General features: G+C 33.6%; 1 protein-coding gene across 2 annotated transcripts in view; it reads left to right on the forward strand.

Moving 5' to 3' along the window:
* The window catches only part of Sulf1 (Extracellular sulfatase Sulf1), a 143456-nt gene that overhangs the window by 40393 nt on the left and 78087 nt on the right, over positions 1–24976 (forward strand). For both annotated transcript variants that reach the window (XM_088243169.1, XM_088243170.1), the window contains exons 2-3: positions 9072–10181; positions 19401–19540. In XM_088243169.1, coding sequence (XP_088099295.1) covers positions 9193–10181; positions 19401–19540 — 1129 coding nt within the window. In that variant the 5' untranslated portion in view covers positions 9072–9192. The remainder of the gene's footprint in view (positions 1–9071; positions 10182–19400; positions 19541–24976) is intronic.

Consider the following 24976-nt stretch of genomic DNA (forward strand, 5'->3'; position numbering starts at 1 on the left):
ATTGTAAATTGTGCTTTCACGCATAGAATAATTGGCTTCGTAACATCAATAAAAGCTACAATAGTTTTGACCGAAAATGCGGAATTTAAGTTCGAACGTGTCAGACTTGAACTTTCAACTTCAAATTAAAAATCTAAAAAGTCAATTCCTTAGTTTCTGAGTAGACTCTAAGCTTTCATAATAATACAAAAAAGTAGGCCATTATTCGCTGAAATCAGCCTTCAATAATACTGAGAATGAGGTATACTAAAAAAGGTGGAGCAATTTATATATCTGGAAAGTATGTTTACTAGAAATGGAATGACTGAGAAATATATCGAAAGTAGGGTGAGCGCCGGCAATAATGCGAACGGTGCACTTAAATCAACCTTGGTAAATAAACGTTTGTCACAGAATGCAAAATTAGTTCACAATGGAGTCCCGGTGCCGACCCTTATGCATAAGGCGAGTATGAAATGGGAAAAACAAGGATGAAAGTAGGGTGAATGATGTCGAAATACGATCTCTTAGATGAATGTGTGGTGAAACAGATCCGTACATTATATCATATCGTCGTTGCACATCAAATATGGGCCATGTGACTCGGAGCACATTCTGAGAAAATCGATAAAAACGATTTAAAAAAAAAACTTAACCGAAAATAACACTTCTGTGCATGGACGAAGTAGGAAAAATACAGTGTTTTTCAATAAAGTAATATATTTATTTAAATATTAATTACTTTATGCCAAAAAGTCGCATTTGATGATTTTCTCAGAATGTGCTCCGAGTCGCATGGCCCATATTTGATGTGCAACGACGATATATAAGGCTGAGATAAGCATTATCGATAAAATCGAGTAAGGAACTCTGTGTTAGTTTGGACGTGTAAAGCGAAAGAACGGCTAAATAGATTTACGATGCGAATATTATTATATTATATTAGAATAGATTGTAAGGAAGACCGAGAAAGATATGGCATGACCAAACCCAACAAATACTTGAATAATCAGCGGGCGTGTATGAGATATGTATGAATGTAGAGGAAGCGAGATCTAAATGCAAAGACAGCTTGCCCTCCACATATCCCACTACGCATCTGAGGACATAAGTCTCCTTGGCGCTGCCCACATACACGGAAAAGTTGCTCGTTGCCGAAAAAGAAAAGCTGCCTGAAGGAGCTCTCTGTAATCTGGTAGCCTCAGCATCTTTGTGCTGAATGCAGGTAATCCAGAAGTACATAATATGCACTTCATTGGATTGAGAAAAGAGGGAAGTTAATTTTTCACTGGCTTAGGTAAAATAGATTGGACGTGACTATAGTCCTTAAAATATAGCTTGATTACAATGACAGCTGTAAAACTAATTTCATTAGTGATGGGAAATTACTGATCATGATCAAATCGATTTTATCAGTTATTGACACTGCAATCATGAAACTCTGTTTCCGAAAATCGATATAATAAACGAAAAAACAAGCCTATTATAGTGTGTTTTACATAATTGTTCACCGAAAAATGAAACGTTTATACTTTTTTCATGAACATCAAACGAATAATTTTTTTATTCGCTTGATGTGTGTCGATATAAATTTTCGTGTGTCAATATAAATAACTCTTTTGACGTTACTAGAAAGTTATGTCGTCACTTTTTCTGTCAACTGTCGTTCTAATCATGTTACATTTTAAGGACTATAATTAGTCGAAATGATTACAAAACATTTTAAAAGCCTTGAACTTCTTTTTGGAAGCCACCAAATCTGTATATTTGACAGGACCTTTAACAGGGCCACGGATATTAGCGAGACGCTCCATTCAGTAATCATAGAGAGGTGAAAATGTACAAGATATACACAGTTTTTCAGGGCCAGACCGCGAAACTTCAGAGGAACATTCCTCATGGTAAGCTTTAAAAAAAATCCTAATATTTTTTTTACAAAAACTCACTAAATAATTTATTTTTTATTTAGTCTCAAAATGGAGTAAATCATTAATTTCTCGGACTAGCCATCCATCCCGAAAAACCTCTACTTTTCCCCTACAAAAAAGAGATATAAACGTATTTGATCAACAAAGCGATACGCACCAGACGCGGACAAGGGAAGCCGCTGGGTAGGAGAGGGGTAGGGGTTTGTGGGGGGACTGCTAGTCCGAGAAATAAAGGATTTACACCATTTGGAGATTTAAAAAAAATATTTTTTTTTTAAAAGTCTTGGGAATAAATTACTAGGATTTTTTTTCAAGCTTACCATGAGGAATATTCCACTAAAGTTTCGTGGTCTGGACCATGAAAATCTGTGTATATGCGAAGACAGGAAATTGCGTGATGGTTCGTTTAACAATGAAATGTTCTAATTTTTATCCCGTTTTATCCATTTATTTCTACCTAGCTCCACTATCCATTTTTAAGCCTTTTTGAGCATTTTCTCGTTACTAATTGTTTTAATAGATAGCGGAAGTAGGTTACAGATTTTAATTGAATAATACTGGAAATCCCTTTGTCTGAAAGTGGTATTAGTTTGTATTTGTTTAAGTTGTCTATGTGTTGAGGAAATAGTGATTATATTATTTGTATGTTATGTATTGTGGGGGTTGTCTTTCATTTGAGTAAGAGTAGTTTTTGAATCTATAAGTGAGTATTGTTTTAGCGTATAATTGTTTTGGCGTCATAAGTTGTGTAATCTTTATCCTTTCGCCCATACCAATATTGAATCAACTGCTCCACAACTGTATAGGTTATGTTAGGTTTTTGTTATTTTCATTGTGTGTTTTGTAATATAAATAATTTAGATGTATATAAATACCTTGTTTTTAAAACTGTCTGAATATTTGTTAATTATCTTTGTTTTTTAAGTTAGTCTTCTTTGTTTATTCTCAAATAAATGTTAAGTGTTAAGTGTCCTCGGCACGGGAAAACCCCAGTGAGGTCACATTATTTTTATTATTAAGTATAGTTTGTAAGCAAAAGTATGAATAAATAAACAAAATAAAAAAAAAAAAAATTAAATTAAAATGTAAGAAAAATCCAATTATCTGTAGCACCATTGTCAGATACCGATAACGGCACAGCCCTTGAGCATTCGGCCTATTTCCTAGTAATTCTAGTTTATGGATCGGCTGGCGATATAATAATTGACCATAGTCAAGCCGGAATGTATTGAGCCCGCTAGGGATGTGAACATTCCGCCTGCCGCGGCCTGCCCGACAGCGAAATGGCAAACGTCAGCCGTCAGCAACGTCCAGCACTATTCCACTAATGTCGAACGTTTCGGCATTCGAGATAAGAAGTACTATCATTTTTTATCACTTTCTTTTAATCCTCACGCCATAGTTCATCGAGTTGGACTTTGAATCAGAATATTGATTTACGATTTGTCGCTGTCATAATTAAATTAAAAGCGAATCATATTTTATTACGTCACGCAATTAGAGTTGCCAATTGCCATTACTCTAAATCTTGAAAATAGTTCCGAAACAAAGATAATAAATTATCATGTCTAATTATCTCATACGTTTTTAGCTTGTATTGGGTATATACAGGGTGTTCTTTTAACCCTGTCACATCCGAAACCACAATGATCAGTATGGGCAAGAAGGCATATTAGCATATTTAAAAAAATATTTAGAACAAAGAAGTGTTTTTTTAAATAAAATATTTAAAAAAAGAAATGGTTGCTTACTTCTGCAGGGGAGAAGTGAGGGGAGCACGGCGCAGTGTCAGACTCCCCCCTTCCACACCTCGTTTCACCCCTGAAGAAGTAGGCAACCGTTTGCTTTTTTTGATATTTTATTTTTTTAATTTTTATTCGTTCTAAAAAAAAATTTTCATGTGCCAATATGTCTTCTTGCTCATACTGATCATCGTGGTTTTGGATGTGACAGGGTTTAAAGAACACCCTGTTTATTTTGTTAATTTCCCGAAACTGTTCATAAAGACTCGAGTCTTTCTTTAGTTTCGCATATCAATATTATTTTTTTTAAACTAATTAAGCGAAAATTTAATATTTCTTTACAATCAAATTGGGGATATAACAAAACAAAGAAACTTTAAAAGCTTTCATTGTACCCCCCTCACTGCAGTATTGTCAATTTGTGATCAATCAAATACACGTGGTCAGCACAATCACCTTTTTCTAATTTCCCAGTATGACATTGAAGGAACACAGTGTTAGTTCCAAATTGAGACCGCGGCCGCACGCTCCAGAACCCGCCTCGGAAAGGAAGAAGAACGTAGTAATATAGACAAATCAAACAACGACACAAAACCCAAATCCATATAGGAAACCTTAGAATAATTTGCCCAATACAACATGCACTCAAGCAACAGAAGAAAAACAATACGTATCTATACCAAATCGCGGAGGAACATCAAATTATCAAGACACTACCATATTAATATAAACAGGGTGTTCATTAAACCCTGTCACATCCGAAACCACGATGATCAGTATGAGCAAGAAGACATATCGGCACATTAAAATATTTTTTAGAACGAATAAAATTTAAAAAAATAAAATATCAATAAAAGCAAATGGTTGCTTACTTCTGCACGGCAGAAACGAAGAGGGGTAGGGGGGAGTCTGATACTGCGCCGCGCTCCCCTCACTTCTCCCCTGCAGAAGTAAGCAACCATTTGTTTTTTTAATATTGTATTTTTAAAAGATTTCTCTGTCCTAAATATTTTTTTTAATAAGCTTATATGTCTTCTTGCCCACGCTGATCATTGTGGTTTCTGATGTGACAGGGTTTAAAGAACACCCTGTATAGACAAAATACATTAAAAACTAAAAATCGCCTATTTGTGGGTCACGACATTGAAGGGGTAGGAGGGGTTGGGGTTGAGATATTGCCCGCGCCGCAACGTTATGTGCACCGTATTCGTAGCGTACAATAGGGTTGTGCAAGCCTCGTGAATCGATCTAACATTTGGCGTAGCGGTCGCACGAACATCCCTAATTTATTCTGTCGGCCCGTTATCTAAAATAAACAGTCGTCAAAACAGTTCGTAAACTTTGTGTATTAAAACAACGGTGCACGCGAACTTCGCTAGTAATTTTATGACTTCCTATCTTAACATTAATATTTTATTTTATGATTGGCACGGCGTTCATTGACTTCGTAAATCTTAGAAGAAGTACAATAGATGTCTGATAGTAACTGAGTATTGAAGGGTGCACAAGATGGAGTATATATCGGTGCCAAAGTGATGTCCCATCTCTGTTGGCAGTATTTTTTTTATATATTTCCAACCGAATCACCAGAAGCTAAAATTTGCCATTTATAAAATCATTTATTTATTGAAGCACTTCATATAAATTTTTTAAATTTATTTTTATTTATTCTTACAAATACATACATATTATACGAACTGTTAACTTTAATAAACTTTCGTATTCCACATAGACCAACAAGACTTAATTTTTTGTTTTACAGTCATCTTCATTCATTGAATTCGATGATTATTCGCATGCAGCGACTTGCAGTGATGATTTAGATTTATTTTATACCACGCCGCTGATGATCAAGTCCTGCGTTTTGAAAAAGAATTAACAATTAAAAATTCAGATAATGATTAGTTCTTTTTTTTAAACTCTTTACTCTTGAGTGTAAAATTATTTTTTTAAATTTATTATTGTTTAGTATTAATATTTATATAAACCATGAAGTAAATTTTTTAACTTTCCTTTTAAAGCACTTTCTTTTTCTTTTTTTAAAATCTTTTTTTCTTCTCTTCCGCTTTTTTAAAAGTGCTATTTTCTGTCAATTACCTTTCAAAAAATATATAATATATATAAAAATAAAGTTAAAAAATATTTCTTTTTTATATGTAAATACTGTTTTTACCATTGTATACTTTTCTCGATGTTTTTGTTCTTTTTTTAATATTATGTTATTTTTGGTTGTATTTTTTTCACTGGTTTTATTGTAATTATGTAAAAGGTTCCATAACCGTAAATAAATAAATATTATAAAAAAATACAATAACAACGTATCCCAATCTCTGAGGCCAAGGGTCCTGTGTTGAGTTGGGATATAACATAATGGAAAGTGGAAGCACGTACATAATTAAATAATAGCAAAAAAAAATCAATATTATTACATAAACATACATATATTTCAAAGGGCATCTAGACAACATGCTTAATTGTATATAAAATATCTCGCAACAGTCTCCTGCAATGGTCTCTTCCCTTAGACAAAATTCAGATTGTACACTCTTCCTGAAAACGGCTTTCGTTTTGGAGAATTAATATATTCATAAAGGACATTGAACACTCTTGGGTTCGCAAAAGAGAAATTCCTCTGAGCATACGTCGTACGTGTTTTTGGAATTAAATAATTCAAATTACAGAAAACATAACAAGCATTCTGCTGGGATCTACTCTTGTAACCGCATGACCAGAAATCTCTCAATGACTATTTTTTTAAAACTTGTCTAATGTCCAGTATCCTCATGAATTCGAACAATTTCTCAGATGGGAAAGTGGGGGGACAATGCAATATCACTCTTAGTATTAATTTTTGTACGTTTATTAGGGGGTTTATGGTAGATGCAGTGCAACCTCCCCAGCCCACTACACCAGAGGTTACCACTGACTGGAAAAGGGTAAAATACACAGTTCTGAGAGTGCCAATGTCTAAAATGTTCCTAAGTGACCAGAATACATGACACATATATACATTTGCAGTTTACATACATATCCAAAAGGGCAGGCATATTACTTTAGGCAATTTCTTCCTACCTACCCAAACCTTTCAATTTGAGAAAATCAGTGGTATATGAACATATCGTAGGTATATTATAATATTTTCATTATAAAACAAAACATTGACTTATATTTATATATGCATATCTACACTTTACTATGAAGAGAAGAGAGGGAAAGAGGGCGGAGAAAGGAAATACTCAAATATTTTAATTAATAATATAAATATATGTATATTTATTTCAACAGAGAGGAAAAACATTTTTGAGAAGGGAATATGTAAGTATAGGCATTTACAGGGCTTATGACCTGCCATTGGCTGATTTAAGAGGCCACATTACACATTGTGTAACATTCACCATTCTGCCCATGTTTGAACATCCACATTCCTTCAATCCTTTCATCTGTTGATGTTTGTGAAGTAAAAGAGCTGAAACTTTTATCACGTGGGTGAGATTCGTCCGGCTGAACCAAATCACCCACTAGGCAACGCTTGAAAACAACGAATGAATGAAACAATGGTGAATGTTACACAGTGTGTAAAGTGGCCACTTAAACTAGCCAACGACAGGTCATAAGCCCTGTAAATGCCTAGACTTCCATATTCCCTTCTCAAAAATGTTTTCCTCCGCTGTTGAAATAAATTTTAATATGAATAACTCCCTAGGAAGGAAATCACGCCGGTCTTCAAACATTTAGACATACTCAAGCATTGTTAAATATATGCAATTTATGTCTGTTTAAAAAGTGTAAATAGAAATTTAAGCGTGCGCAGAATGGTAAATGGTGTGATGTGATCATTGAAACCAACCAATGAAGGGTTTAAAAATAAAGCCAAGATCCGTATTGTATACTAAAAAGATTATCTATTGATTGATTTGGTGTTTATTTTGTTGATTTTGTGTTGTGTTGTGTGTTGATTTGGTGTGAGATAATTAATGAAGCTTTATAGTTTTGTAAATTTAGATAATTGTTGTCGAAAAAATATGAATAATATTATAACAGGTTGCTGTTCATTTTAATTTTAAAACATGATTGAAATATTATAAGGAAATTTATATGAACATAAATGTATTATTATACAATATTTCTTTAAATTATTAATTATTAATTTTAAAATAATAAATGAACAAACCAACCTAATATCTTCACCACTATTAAACATATTTAAATAGACTGTTATTCTTCACTTTGTCCCTTTTTGTACACGCTTATATGACGCGTAATTAATAGATGAATCATGTTACAATTGCATTGATATATTTTGATAAGAAATTCTTAAAAATAGAAATATTGTATAATAATACATTTATGTTTATATACATTTCCTCTTAATATTTCAATCATGTTTTAAAATTAAAATGAACAGCAACCTGTTATAATATTATTGATATTTTTTCGACAACAATTATCTAAATTTACAAAACTATAAGGCTTCATTAATTATCTCACAATACATACTTGTACGTCAATAAATACTTACTTTGTTATATTTTCCCCGAAATTCAAATATAAATACCTAAATTCCCCATTACCTATTAAACACTTAGCCTCACCCTTAACCATCGGTTTTTCCCTCAATTATGATTAATGTACATGCTGTAGTTCATAAGATTATTTTTATTTTCTACTTAAGTACCCTGAATTATATAACTATATAAGGACATTCAATCCAAATAATCTTCACATTCGTTTGAAAATGCCCTAATAAGGCGAAACAATTGTCACGAATTTTTTTTTTTATATGTTTATATTTGTAAAAATAAAATAAACTGTTCAGTAGACTCAAATCAGTGTTTGATTTCTAATTATAAGTTTAAAAAGATTATCTATTTAATTATAAAAATCATTTTCCCATTCTCACTTGGTTTATTTGATCAATTAGCGTTTATTAGATTTACATATATGCATATATGAGTGTTACCGATTACCAAATAACCTTAAAATATTTTAATTCTTCGAATCCTCTAAGAAATCCCCCAGTAATGAGAATTTTCTGTGTCAACAGTATGCACTAAACACGTATGATAATATTTTCTATATAATCTCGTCCATGAACAGGGACTTGTATGCGTTGCGTGTGGGCGTAATAACAGTGTGCTATGTTTATTCAATAAATAATAACTTATTGTGGACTTGACTCATCTTGATGCCAGGTCCACATTCCTTATACGTTTGAATAAGTACTTACTAATATACAAATAATACATAAACTAAATTAATGGGTTTTTCTACCTTTGTAAGTAAATTAAAATAAATTTATATTGTATAACAATACTACAAACAATACCTAAATTGAAATTATAATTTTGTAGAGTAATTGATATGTATAATTTTAGTATAACATCTTAACATTGTATTCAATAAAGTTTTTCTTTGTTTTCAGAATGTGCAGTTTGCAGAGTGATTCAAAAACATCTTAAGATATATAAAAATAACAGTAATAAGCTAGTGGCAACGTTCGGACAAAGCTACAATGAAGATATAACATCTTCTCTTTTATCAAAATGAAGCTCTGTACGGTTTTCTTAGTTCTATACACCAATTTTCTTATTACAAACGCCAAAGAAGAGATAGTAGACGATTCGATCGACTTCCTTAACGATGCGCCTAAAACGTACGATGGACGCAGAGATCAGATTAGAAGGAACGAAAGAAGATATTCCATCACAAACCAAGGATCAGAAAGTGCTCACGAGAGCGCCGAACATTACCCGGTAGAACCAGCGGTAGAAAAGAGTTCTCCGAAGACCAAAAACAGACTGATACGAAGAAAAGCTGGAGAAATCATTCCTTCGAGACTTACAGATGAAGACTTCGCTGATATCAGACGAAGTTCCGAAGAAATATTGAAAGATTTCACCGAAACACAATCCAAAATTGTTAGGAACCCGTACTCGAGACATACTCAAGAAGAGTATGCAAATGCAAGATCGGCCACAGTCGACTTGAATGAAACCCCGCGGAAAAGCAACAACGATGATGATAGACGCCAATCTAGTCAAACCAGGCATGCATATGTCAGAAACGGAAGGACGAATAGCGAATACCCTAGGATAAGACAGAATACTGATGATTTCGACAGGGGTAGAAGAAACGGGGACGAAGTTAGATCGAGAAATCCCGTAGACGATTTTAACAGAGCCAGACAGAATAATGATGAATTCGTCAGACGAGCTGGTGGATTCAACAACGATGATTTCAGCAGGGGACGACAGAGGAATGATGATTACCCGCGAAGGCAAAATCCTAATGAGGAATTTCCTCGTGGACGACAAAATGGACCAAGGAATCCCGCATCGTCTGTACCGAGGGGCTTCATACCTTTCCCAGCGAACAAGGAAAGGAAACCGAATATTGTTCTGATCTTAACGGATGATCAGGACGTGGAGTTGGGGAGCTTGAATTTCATGCCGCGGACTATGAGACTGATCCGCGACGCTGGTGCAGAGTTCCGCCACGCGTACACCACGACTCCAATGTGTTGTCCTTCGAGGTAAGAAAGCATTTTTCACGTATCCGCGACCATCGCGATGATGGGCGCGGAATATCTAACCCATACGGTTCTTTGAAAGTGTACACATTGAAACCGCACTTGCGGGCGCCGACTGTCAACCCGCGACCTGACTTCGAAATTAGACTACTGTGCACGACCCGCGACCCGCTGGTGCGACCAACTCGAACACTATTTCGCTAGATCGTCGCGCTGTGAATTGCCGGCGCGCCCGCCAGGCGCCAAGCTACCGCGAATCTTATCGCACCCCCGCCCCCCTCTAGAATGTCACAAATCTAAATGCGTCTAACTGAGAAAAACGACTTTGAAGATTTTACATTCCCAAGTTTTCACTACAGATCGATATATTTTTTTTAACCTGTATTAACATAAATTAACAATACATTCAGTAAAAAAATGTAACGCTTAAGGTTGAACTTGCCAAAAAAGAGTCTGGCTCTTGTGTTTGGCAAGTTTACAAAATAACATTAAAAAGAAACTAAAAATTCATAACAAAAAAATAAAATAAATAATAAATTAAACAATTTTCAAAATTGAGAAAATTTAACACTAATACACAAATAAATAAAAACACAAAATGTATAAATTGATACACAGGCACATATTACTTATACATCTTTATTTTCATAGTACGGTTAGTGTTAATTATGTCAGGAAACTTTTCTTTAATTTATCCTTAATTTTTCCGTAATTTATTTCTTGACGTAGATTTTGTGGTAAATTATTGAAAAGCTTCCTTCCTTTATGCGTATAGTGATGTTTAGCCGCAGTAGTTTGTATTCCCTCTAAAGCGAGGCATCCTGTTCTCAATCTTCCCGTAATACGGTCCGATGGGAGGCTCTCCTTATGCACCTGGAGCATACAACACTTTCCGTAGATATCCTCCACTCTTAAAACCTTAAATTCTTTGATATAAAACAGTGGACTCAATATAATTATACTCAAATGTTTTTTTATTGTTTTAGTAAACATATATATTTATCATGAGAACGATACATAAAGAAATAAAAAGTAGAACACTTCAGGTTGAACTTGCCAAAAAAGAGTCAGGCTCTTGTGTTTGGCGAGTGCACAAAATAATATAAATAAATAAAAATTTACAAAATATAACACTTTAAAAAAAAAACTAAATTCATTAACATTCACAAGTATATACACACACAAACATATATGTACACAATATGCATATATTGCTTTCGAAATAATTTATTTGTGTTTTTTTCATATTTTCTTTTGGATTTAGATTATTGTTTATTTCGTGTTTGAGAATATATTTACTGTGATGCTACTTGTCAAAATCTGTAATCGGATTATATGTCATTTGTTTTGTTTTTTATGTATAATAAATGTAGCTGTTAGTTATCCGAATAAAGAATAAAAAAAATATTAAAAAAATATACCGACTTATTTACACTGCGATTGGTGAACCAATGCAGTGCCCTATGCACCATTAGATGCGGAAAGGGAATAATAATGAATGATACCTACTTATACAATACATTAGTCACATATTATGTATTTGATATTATGATTTTATTATGTTTAATAAGGCATGTTAAAAAATATTTAAAATGTCTCCCTAGGGACGGGACACCCTAGTGAGGACATTATCTTTAATGTAAAAAGTAATACATGAATCGTAGTAGAATAAATAAAATAAAATAAATATATACATTTTACTATTTCAATACAGTTAATGTTGACTATGTAAAGAAGTTTTTCTTTTTTTTTTCCTTAATTTTCCCGTAGATTTTGTGGTAAATCATTGAAAAGCTTCCTTCCTTTATGCGTATATTGATGTTTAGCCGCGGTAGTTTGTATTCCCTCTAAAGCGAGGCATCCTGTTCTCAATCTTCCCGATGGGAGGATCTCCTTATTCACCCGAACAACATTTTCCGTAAATACCCCCCCACTTTGAAAACATTAAACTCCCCGAAAAGTTCGGTAGTCGAGAAGACGGATGATTTACGTAGTATTTAAAAAAGGTTTTTTCACACCAGAATAGTTCATAGTCTCTGGACTAGTAGCTGAAGCGTAAGACTGATCAAACGCGTTGACCATTACACCACGAGGCCGACAAATTGACGATATCAAGGGTTTAAAAAAAAAAAAATTATGGTATTTTTTATTTATTGAGGAAACATACAGTACAATTACATATTTTTATAGGAAATACAGTTAGACTTAATTCTAATGGACCAGTGATTTTTTTTTGCACCACAACAGGCCAGGAGGCTCAATTACAGTGGTGAATTATATCACGGAACACCCAGGCTTGAGAAAAATCACTTTTTTTCTGTTCTCACCGGGAATCGAACCCGGAACCTTTCATGCGTGAGTCAAACGTCTTGACCACTACACCACGGAGGCCGCCAAAACTGAACTTTCCATATTAGGTATATTTTCATTATATCTAATCTTAATTCTATGATCTAAGGTTATCAATTAACTATTTTTAGTGCAAAAAAGAAGGAAAAAAATATATAAATGAAAGTTGTTTAAAAATTAAAATCAAAGTAAAAAAGTTTTTTTTTTTAAAGTTTGTATATCTACTACTAACGTATTAACATAAATTGAAATAATATAAAAGTAATTAAAATGTAAGAATTAAAATAAATAAGAATAAAACAAACGTGCTCAAATGCAAGAAAAATATATTTTTTTAAATATATATATATATACTTTAATGGATTCAAAAAAGAAATAATGAGAAGAAACTTTAAAAGAAATAAAAGACAATAAATTTAAGTTGATTTAAAAAACATATTAAAAACTAATGACACATTATAGTAAGAAAAGCAAGATATAATTTTAAGACGCAATTCTAAAAGTAATTAAAAGTAGTTTAAAAGTATAAAAACATTTCAAGCGTAGCTGAGAAAAAAGAAAGAATAACAAGTATATCAAGCAATTTTTTAAAATTTGTAAATAAATATTAAGAGAAGACTTTAAAGCAAAGGTAGTTCATAAAATTTAATTAAAGCAATAAATATGATCACGGTAAAGATCTACATTTCGCTGAAAACCGCACGTAAATCGGTGCAGTAGTTATTCAGCCCGTCGAGGACACACGTACGAACTTTGCCTTTTGTATTAATAGATTTTTATTTATTAATTTTTAGCCTTGGAGACACATTGTTTAGATCATGATTCAATCTGTTCGCTATCGTTTTATAATTTTCTCCCGATATATTATATATTAAGGCGCCGCGCCGTCTTATTACTTATTACCACTGCCATCGAATTAGTATGCCGGATGCAAATATAACTGGTATCAAATGCACAGGAACACTTCGTGGCACTCGGGAAATCAAATTATTTTTAACAATGATGCAACACAGTACGAGTATCAGATAAGCTTTATCCGATTCGTGTACTTGGTACTCGGTCGTGACTCGCGACTCGCGACCTTCCGTAACGTGAATTATAGCCATGATAAAACAAATATTCGATTTTTTACTGATAAGATTACTTGCTGATGCCCAAACTACATCATCATCATGATGGTGCATAGCGAACTGCATTGGTACACCTTTTAAATATTTATTTTGCATTATTCTATGCTTTACCAGCTGAGACCGATTAAATACATACGCAAAAATTTGCCAGTTGATGTGAGTCAATTAATAAATGCGTTTGTAGTGTCTAGAGTCGATTATTGTAATGGTATCTACGCAGGTCTACCGATGAATAAAATGACTCGCCTACAGTCTGTATTGAATGCCGCAGCGAGAATTATTTTTGGAATATCTAGCTTCAGTCATATCACTCCACTACTTCGGGAATTGCACTGGCTACGTTTTCCACAGAGGGTGGAATACAAACTCTGTTGGCTTATGTATAAGTCACTGCACAACTCTGCTCCAGAATATCTAAGGGAACTCTGCATTCCAGATGAACTAGCTGACAGACGTCTTACGCTTAGATCAGCTACATCTACGTCGAAAGGAAAATTTATTATACATCTACGCAAATAGCGCACTAAATTCGGCGAACGTCCATTTGCGGTCGCAGGCCCTACTGCATGGAATGCTCTCCCAGCAGAGGTCCGAAACTGTGAGAGTGAGGTGATATTTCGGAAGAAACTTAAAACCCACTTGTTCTCTAAATCATTTGAATAAATTCTTGGCATGTGGTGAAAAAGTATAATGAAAAAGTACATTATTTTTTTTTAAATTAAAAAGTTAAAATTAAATTTATAACTTTATATAATCACTTTGTCAAGCGCCCTTGAGGTATTATATTACGAAAATGGCGCTATATAAGTTATTCATAATTATTATTATTTATTATTATTCATATTTGCATTCGGTATAATTTATTTCTTTAACACTTTATATACAATATATATACATATAAGGGCGGGCATATTGCCTTTAGGCAATTTCTTCCTACCTACCCAAACCGTTCAGTTTGAGAAAGTTACAAATACATGGACATATTGAATCTTACAATTTTATACAAAAATTAAAAACAAAGATTAAAAAAATAAAAATTTATAATAAAAATAACACTATACTTTGAAGAGGGGAGAGGGGATGGGAAGGAAAGAAGAAGGATAAAGGAACAATTTAAATATTTAGATAGTGACATTTCAATCTTGACTTAAATGTAAATAAAGAAGGGGCGTCTCTAACATTAGTGGGTAGATTATTCCACAGTCGAGCGGCTACTACTGTGAAAGAGGAGGCAAGAAAATTAGAGCGATGACAGGGTATTAAAGGGTTCTCTCGTTACTAGAACGAAGAGATAGTCCGTGTTGTGAAAGAGGTTGGATGAGCTCTCTCAGATAAATAGGCGAAGTGGGATTATTTAAAATATTGTGAAGAAATGATAGAATGTGAATGTTTCTTCTATGCCTGATACTGAGCCAGTGTAGTTGCGTGCGATACTCGGTTATGTGGTCAAATTTGCGAAGATCAAAGATATAACGAATACAAATATTTTGCAATCGTTCTAACTTATCAAGTAATTCAGAGCTAGCATCTGGATAGCATACATCCGCATAGTCAAGGAGTGGAAGAAGTAAGCTCTGGACTAATGTTTGCTTAACAGTAATTGGTAAGAAATTCTGTAATCTTTTAAGTGAGTGCAAACTGCTATAAAGTTTACTACTAACTTCGTTAACCTGATCGTGCCACCTTAAATGCTTATAAATGATTAGTTTAGTTTTTGACTGAAGTCATGAATGGAATTTCTGTACCGTCTATTTTGAAAAGAGGAAGTGTGGAAAAATTCACTTTTTAATACATTTGTTTACTACCAACAAGTTCAATTTGTATATTGACAAATAAAAATTTATAAAAATAAACACTGAACTTCCTCGTTCAAATCATATTAGTAAACAATAAATAGTATTTTTCGTGAACTCAATCGTAATAAACACCCTAGTGCATTAATTTTCGCAGCGCTCGCGTCTCACGAGTGAACTGCGGCCAAATTTTCGTATTGTCCCAGCGTTCTGTCGCGCGGTCGAGGACGCGGAGCGGGGACAAGACAATATATTAATATGTATTGTATTGTCCCCATGTAAACGACCCTTAAAGGGGAGAATAGAAGATGACGTTGCACCAGACTAATAATGTCATAAAATGGCTTATTCCCCACAGATGCAAGGGCGGAACAAACTTGCTTTGGATGTAATTATTTGTGACAACCACCGGGTCATACGAAAGACGTTCTGGTGGAATAATTCAAAAGTTAATTATTAACAACTTATTGAAAAAATGTCGACATTTATGTTTAATCTCTTGTATTTATTCTTATTATCATCACTTTGATCTTTTTTGTGATTGTGACTAGAGATCCCCGTTATTAAAATCTTTCCCTCCAAGTACGAGTCTATGTAGTTTTTTTTTAAACAGGGCTACTGAGTGCTTTTATATCTGAACGTCGCCCTCCAGGTTTAAGGTCTTTAAAGAACTGAACTACTGGGCGAATGCTTTCACATAGATTATATTTAGATCTTTCCTTCCAAGCCTAAATCTTCAATAAGTAGCCCTGTAGCTCAAACACAAATAACTATCGACGTGCTTAAAAACAAGCTAAGCGTTTGAGCAATCACAATGAACAATAATGAACATGCTCAAGTTATCGCAGTCATAAGTCAACGCGTGTGTAATCTCTAAGTCAACGCTCGTGTCGGTTTGTTTTCCTCGTAAATAAATACAGTTCACTGGCGAAAAATCGGCGTGTACTATAAAAAAATAATACAATATATTGCATTTTATTATATAAATAAAACACGAGTGATACTTTAATCCACAAATTTGGAATATCCAGTGACCGGTTTCATCGCTTTCGCGACATCTTCGAGACTGGTATCTTTATTAAAAAGTTAAATGTATTTATACAGAACAGAGGTAAGGATACATAATTCAAAGTATCTGTAAGTAATGTATCCTTACCTCTGTTCTGTATAAATACATTTAACTTTTTAATAAAGATACCAGTCTCGAAGATGTCGCGAAAGCGATGAAACCGGTCACTGGATATTCTAAATCTGTGGATTAAAGTATCACTCGTGTTTTATTTATATAATAAATTACAATGAACTTCCATCAAGAATTTTCACTTACAAACTTAATTTTTTTATATATTGCATTTGCAAAATAGTAAGGAGTATCTAATACAAAAAGAGAAAATTAAATTACAATCACTATGGCGACTGCTTTTCTTGACATTTGACTTGCCAACCAGGTAAATGAAATAAATAGTATGATAAATAATAAATACAAATAGCAGTTTTGAAATATTTTCCATATTTACACCGGTGAAATTCAAATATGTGATTGCGCAGCAGGATTATACGTCGTGAAACGTAAATATTTTGACATTCAATATTAGGTGTTCACTGAAGTTCCACTGTGATCGCAAATACGATAAACAACCATGGTGAGAAATCGTTATCACGTCGCTTATTAGCATGTCCATAGTTATTTGTGATTGAGCTACTGAGGGTCAAATGCTTTTACATCGCATAGCCAAACCTCGTCTTCCAAGTCTAGGGTATTTTAAGTACAGTGCCAGAAGATATTGCCACTGTCTTTGGTTATTGAGAAGGATTAATTTGTGTCTGTAGTGAATGTCATATTCACCCACGTTGTGCATGGATGTTTCATTATCTTCATGCAGAACTTACAACTAGAATTTTCTAAATTCAGAATGGTCCGTTCTAGCAAAGTGGTATGTATCTTTTGCGAGAGTCTATTTTAATTCCTGATTTATACATTTCAAAACAACTGTTTTTGCCTCTTTTTTCGAATTTGTAATATCCTGATTTACAAACTGAGTACGTTTCAACAAAATAAAATAAATAAAACCACTTTGTTTTTAACTACCAATTTTTTAGTATTTATTTTTTTCCACCGACCGGTTTCAAAGCAAACAAGCTTCTTCGTCAAGGTTTACGTAACTAATTTATTTATTTATTTTATAAACATAAATGGCAAATCTGCCCTTTACTAACATTTATAATATTATTTTATTTTTTTTCAAACACTAATTTCCTTATACCCAAGATTTATATTAAAAAAATTAAACCAAAAATTATACAAGATTTATATTTAAAAAATTAACCTTAAAATTATACAGCATATTCAGTAGAAATTTTAAATAATAAAACAATCTACAGTAATGCAACAAGAAAATCATAAGTACTGTTTCACACAGCTAGGCAAAGTGAACAAAAAACTGTGAAATGTGAAACTATGAAATGCATGAATAAATAAATATAATTACCATTCACCATCTTTGAAAAAGTTCAAAAGGTTTGTTCTATAGGAACAATGAATGAAAAACTAATGAATTAATTCTTATTTTATTTTTATCATGTTTACTAAATACCACACGCGGACCCAATAAATCAAATCTTTTTTCCTTACAAGTGCTTCAAATATAAACTTACTACGTTTGGTTTACTTTTAAATTTAAGAGTTTAAAGAAACTACTTTGTTAGGATTAACGAATGTACTCATTTTTTTTTTCGCCTATTTAATTATTATATGCTGTCCACAATTTGCCAGCATTTCTGACCGAATCTGACGTCACTCGAATCTCCTCGGTATTAGCCATTTCGTCAGTAATTGCATTTGCAATCAGTCTCTGCATTGTTCATTCATTCGTGATCCACCCCCTTCACGTCATCCCCTATATATAGGCACGTGTTCAGTATGCAGAGAGATTCATAACACTACGCCATTATTATTATTATTATGGATAATTTATATAGTGCCTTTTTTGTAAAAATCGCCTCAAGGGAATAGTACAATAAGTATCCCAAAACGTTTTGCAGTTAAATAAGGGATGAACGATTGAAATTCTAGTTCCTCGTTTGGAATTTCGATAGAATGTAATAACAGAAAAAAGCTGGATTACATTGCTCTGGAATTGCTAAAAAATAAAAAAAGCGATGTTCGGTTTTTTTATAATGCAATTTTCAAAAATTTATTGAATGTCAGTTAATAATATTATTTTAGTATTACCAAAAATCCAGTAACAAGGAATAAATGGGTAGAAATTAGAAGGAATTTCAGAAAATAACCTGATGAAATCAATAAAAAACGAATCTTCGATCAACACAGCACAAACTATGGCTTGCATGCACCAATGTCCCGATTGTGTCGTATTGTAAACTCGAGACAAGATCTGGACTTTTTTGGTGCAAGTCTTTATAATTTTAAAAATTCACTAAGATAGACCGGATCTTGTCTTGAGGTAGTAATTTTTATTTTTTTGTCCTAGCTTTAATTTTATTTAGTTGTATTTTATTTTATTGGTGCCTGTATTAATTATAAGAAATTGTATTTACCATCGTTAGAATGGACTGCATTAGTCCGTCAAATAAATAAATAAATGTTGGTATACATTAAAAAAAAAAACTTTCTTCATACACTAAAAAATAACATCTTCCCATTTTACTTCCCACCATAAAAAAAATGGTTAAAAAAAACATTTACGCTCCTAACTTTTTTTTTATTTGATAAATTAAAGATATTATAAGCTAAAAATATGCTCGTGGCAAATATCTACATTTCGCTGAAAACCGCACGTAAATCGGTTCAGAAGTTATTCAGTCCATCGAGGACACACATACGAACATTGCCTTTTATACATAGATATACGGGTAGATATGGACTTTCATATTCCTGTCTCAAAGAAAATACTTACCTTCTCCAATGATGCCTTTTTTTCTTCCTTCAGGAGTTCTCTGCTGACTGGGATGTACGTGCACAACCACAACGTCTACACCAACAATGACAACTGCAGTGGCCCCGTTTGGCAAGCGAACCACGAACCGAGATCCTTTGCCACCTACCTCTCCAATGCCGGCTACAGAACAGGTAAACTATTGTACTTTCAATATTGACTTTTGAGTTTTTGATAAATGTGTATATTGGATGAGGAAGTTTAGTGTTTTTTTTTAAATTTAATATATGGAGTCTATATTTTAGACTCAAGGCTTGCCTTGTCTGGATTCTGTCTTGACAGAGAAAAATTATGGAAGGTGTTATGGAGTGAGCGGAAATCTGACACGAGCTATTGCTTCTCTGCATATAGATAGCACATCATGTGCTAGGGTAAATGGATCATACACATCGTGGTTTGACATTCATAAAGAAGTCAAGCAGGTATGTGTGATGTCACCGTGGCTGTTTAACGTGTATATCGATAACTGCATGAAAGAACTGAAAGGCTTAAGAATGGGAGCAAAAATAGGTGATTTAAATGTCAAACGTCTTTTGTATGCTGACGATGCCGTGCTTCTTGCTAACAAAGAGGAACTGCAATTTTTGTTAACAAAAGTCTACGATGTATGCAAGGGAAGCGATTTGCTGATGAATGTCGATTACTAAATGTTATTAAATATCTGTAGTTAACTACTTACCGACATTTCTATGTCTACCGGTTTCGAGACATACCCGTCTCTTCGTCAAGACACGTAAGAAGTAAATTATTGCTCAATAAAAAATACATTATTGCCCTGTAAAATTCCCATTGAAAATAAACGCAAAAATGCCATTTTTAAATTAAAAAAAATATAAAAGCGTCATCTATGAATAATTAGTTTAATATTTTCGTTTTGAATCACCATAAGCCAATACATAAGGTCAGAATTGGTCATGTTTTTTATGAATATTTTAGTTTTTAATTGTTTATTATGTTAATTATAATTAGGTTAATTGGATTAATTACGTTTTTTTATTTTATTGTTATTATTATGTGAACTTTGTTAAATAGCTAATCTTAGGCATGTTTCACATTTTGTAAAATGTTTCCCTCGGCACGGGACACCCCAGTGAGGGAACATTATTATGTATAAAAAAAAGAATACAAACAATGTAAAAGTATAAATAAATAAATTAACATCGACAAAAACCTGACCTAATTGAAAAGTCTGGCGTCTGGAAAAGGCCATCCACATTATAAAACTACGAAATTTCCAGACAACAAGTGCTTGTTATATGAAATTCCGAGAATCATGAAATGATAACTTTCCACCATTATAAGTGCACAGTTAAAGATGACTCCGTATTGCAAAAATACATATAAATTCCTGCATTATACCAATAAATGTCTCGTGCGTTATCTTTCCGTTCTGACTTCTTAGAAATAACATTTTATCTGCTTTTGATTAGTTTTAAGGAGATTTCAGGGGTGCAATTCTAAATCTTCCCTGCTCCCTAGGGAGTGATTCATTTGGGGATTTTAATTTTTTGCATGCATTTTCACGTTGTTTTATATCTGGCCTCACTAAAGATTTATTGTCAAATAAGTCTCACAAACTCACAAATAAGGCTCACATCACCTAAGATCTGTTCCTCGAAATGTATAATACATATGTTCGTCCACTCCTGGAGTATGCCTACCAAATCTGGAGTCTCTATTTTAAAAAAGACATAGAGAAGTTGGAGATACTCCAGAGAAGAGCAACTAAAGTGGTAGTTTCTCTAAGAAATAAATCATACGAGGACCGCTTAAGGAAGCACGGGTTAAGTTCACTGGAAGAGCGGAGGCAGCGTGGTGACTTAACTGAGCAATGTAATGTACCCAAGTTGAAATTAATGTTTACTATGAAGAATACCGCCAACTCAGAGGTCATTCATTGAAGCTAAACACTACCTCCTTCTAATCCAACCCCAAGAAGAACTTCCTGACAAACCTAGTCGTGGAGAAATGGAATGGCCTCCCGGAGAGAGTGATCGTGCTAGTTCAGTTAATGTCAACTAGATGCTCACAGCAATGTATAATTTTTAATAACCATGTACACTTGATATACACGCATCAGCTTCATAGCTGTTAGTCTATTATTATTATTAATAATAATATTAACAAGTATGAAAACGTGAAATCAAACATGATGCTTTTCAAATTACAACTAGGATTGAGAACATTTTAGAGAAGGGAAGTCCATGCATTTAAACATTTAGACAAACTCAAAATATTGTAATGATACTTTCATTTAGAACACTATTGCGACCCTTAAGATTATATTACCCTAAACACTAAATTAGGTTGAATTGGCCAAACCGTATTAGATTTTATGTAAAATTTTATTTTATTTTTACAAAAATAAATAGATTTTGGAAAAAATACAATTATATTCCACTAAGGACTTGTATTAACAAACTTTAATGTTTAGTTTTTAAACGATTTTTTTAAAAAACATTCATCATTATTCCCTTTCTGCACCTAATGGTGCATAGGGCACTGCACTGGAACACCAATCGCAAGGTATCTCGATCTTTTTTTTTGTTACATGAAGGTATGATCAGTCTTAGGCTACCGGTGCTAGTCCAGGGACTATGAAATATTATAGTATAAAAATACATTTCAAAATAAATATTTCGTGCCAGCAAAGATGTTCATCCATTTGTACTCCTAGATTTTTAAGGATTTCCTTTTGAAAAAAAATGCCTACTAATAGAAACTTTGTTTAAAAAAAGGATTGGGACGATGCATCTGAAATAGGCTTTTTAATTATTTCACTTTTCGTATCTCCATGGATATTTGAAATCGAGGCTTTACTGACAGAATGCATTTCATCGTTAAAACAAGTTCCGAGATAATCGCATTTAAAGCTTTCTTAATTATTTCAACGCATTATTTCTCCCACAATTTTCTTGAATTTTTAAAGCTTTGAGAGAATAATCTCTATTCTAGGCATTGCATAAAATTTGAAATCAACATCTAGCTCCTATATTTTAAAATATATAGACTGTTGACTTGATGCATTCTGTCAGTATGGCCTCGAAATGCATCATGGCTTCAATCAACACTCATTGTTTACTTGTCAATCAAAACAAGTTCTGTTTCCCCTCGCCATTATGCTATCCTGGAGACGGGTTGAATGGCGCAATAAATAAATAATTGTTTTTTATTTATTTATCTTATTTGAACACGAACTGTGCGTTTTTTACTTAGACCGTGTTTACGTTTTATGTCAAAAATGATTTTTAATCTGGGCGTGTTGCTGCGCACGTAATGTGTTATGACAGAATTGCCAAATCATCTATCGATAGCATGTCGAACGCAGTATGCATACCCTCAATAAATAATTACTCGGCTTTTTTAGTAGACAGGCTTACGAAAGCCTATATGGATTAGCATTGAAGATTTATGTACATTGCCTGAACCAAATCTAAACAACCTTGGAAACTATTGAAAATTAAAACAGTTAAGGTAACACTACGTTCTAGCAGGGGCGAATCGTTAAAATAAGCAATTACGCACAGCTTACCATTATATTTGACTTTCGAAAATAATGTTTTATAGTAAATATATTTATGCGAAAATAAATGAAATAATTTTTATTTATTATAAACTACCACCAGTGTATATCTTCCTACAAAATACATATGTATGAAGTGCGCCGAGCCAGTTCTCAGTGAACGATGAAACTAGCAAATTACCTTAGCTTATTTCTCCATACAAAAAAGTACTCCCTTTTTTACATTTTTAACCCAAGTCAGTTTTTTTAGTACTAAAAACAAGCTTGCAGATTACAAATATTATTTAAAGATTCTCTATTTTTAAACTATAGTCCTTAAAATATAGCTTGATTAAAATGACAGCTGCCAATCTAATGTCAACAATAATGGGAAATTACTGATCACTGATCGCGTACCGATCAAATCGATTATATCCGTTTTTTTCCTGCAAACATAAAAATCAAAAACAAGCCTATTTTAGTGTGTTTAAGACAATTATTCACCAAAAAATAAGACATTTATATTTTTTTCATGAACAACATCAAATGATTTTTTTTTTATTCGATCAATTTACATTGATCAATTTGTCCCATCTCTAAGGTTTTTGCAAAATGATGTAACCCTGTAAGAACGTCGTTAATAATACGGTTTATTTTAGTTTTTTTTTAGTTTGAAAACTGATTTTATATATTTGCGTTGATTTATATGTCAAGCATTGTTAACAAATTACAACAGGGATGGAGAATACCTTAAATAAGGGAATATGGAAGTCTAGACATTTACTGGGCTTATGACCTGTTATTGGCTGGTTTAAGTGGCCACATTACAACTGCAATTCTTGGTAACAAAAGTCTACGATGTATGCGAGGGAAACGATTTGCTGATGAATGTCGATAAATCGAATGTGATGGTTTTTGAAACAAATGAAAGTATGACTTAATGTGAAATCGCCGTGAATAGAGTTATACTAAAACAAGTAGAGGAATTTGTGTATCTGGGAAGTATGTTCACTAGAGATGGAATGACTGAGAAAGATATTGAAAGGAGTATATTGAAAGGGTGAGTGCCGGGAACAGAGTAAACGGTGCACTTAAATCCACCTTGGCAAATAAATGTTTGTCGCCAGAGGCAAAATTAGCAGTTCGCAACGGAGTCCCGGTCCCGACCCTGATGGACTTGGAAAAACAGGGATGAAAGTAGGTTGAATGCTGTTGAAATGCGATCTCTCAGGCGAATGTGTGGTAAAACTATGTACGATTGAGATCCGTACATTATCTAAGGCTGAGAAAAGCAAAATCAAGAAAGGAGCTCTGCGCTAGTTTGGACATGTAGAACGAATGGACCGCAAAAGAACGGCTAAGAATATTTACAATGCGAATGCTGATGGATGCAGAAATAGAGGAAGACCGAGGAAGACATGGCATGACCAAATCCAACAAATACTTGAAGATGGACATGTCAAAAGTCGGAATAATCGGCGCGCGTGCATGAGAAGATGTATAAATGTAGAGGAAGCGAGATCTGTATGCAAAGATAGAGTGATGTGGCGTTCTATCCTCTCTGCCTACCCTGACGGGGAAACGGCGTGATGGTTTGTTGTTGAAAAAAATAAAATAGGAAAGAATTCATTAGTTACGGAAACCTTGACGAAGAAGTTTGTTTGCTTTGAAACCGGTCGGTGGAAAAAAAATAGTGGTTAAAAACAAAGTTGTTTTATTTATCTTCTTACAATAAATATTAATTCACCGTGTGTAATATTACCGCGTCGCGCGTCGTGTAGATGCGTACGACCGTCCGCGGCCGCGGCCGGTGTGAAATAGGCCTGATTCATGACGCGCCGGCCCAGCACAGGACGATTAAGGCAGATCCTTAAATAGCTTTCTCCGCCCGCTTCTCGTCCTGATGAGACGTTTCCCGTTGTGGGACCAGGAATGTCCCTAATTGGAGCCTCGTCCAGGCTGGAGACTGCTAAAGGCCAGTCCTTACTGAGTAGTAACTTGTGACTTGTGATAATCAGTATTATTATTATGGATAAGTTATAAAGCGACGTTTTCGTAATATTTCTAT

Source organism: Micrasema longulum, unplaced genomic scaffold (assembly GCF_059751315.1).
Source record: "Micrasema longulum isolate JH-2025_06_02 unplaced genomic scaffold, ASM5975131v1 h1tg000194l, whole genome shotgun sequence".
Lineage (NCBI taxonomy): Eukaryota > Metazoa > Arthropoda > Insecta > Trichoptera > Brachycentridae > Micrasema > Micrasema longulum.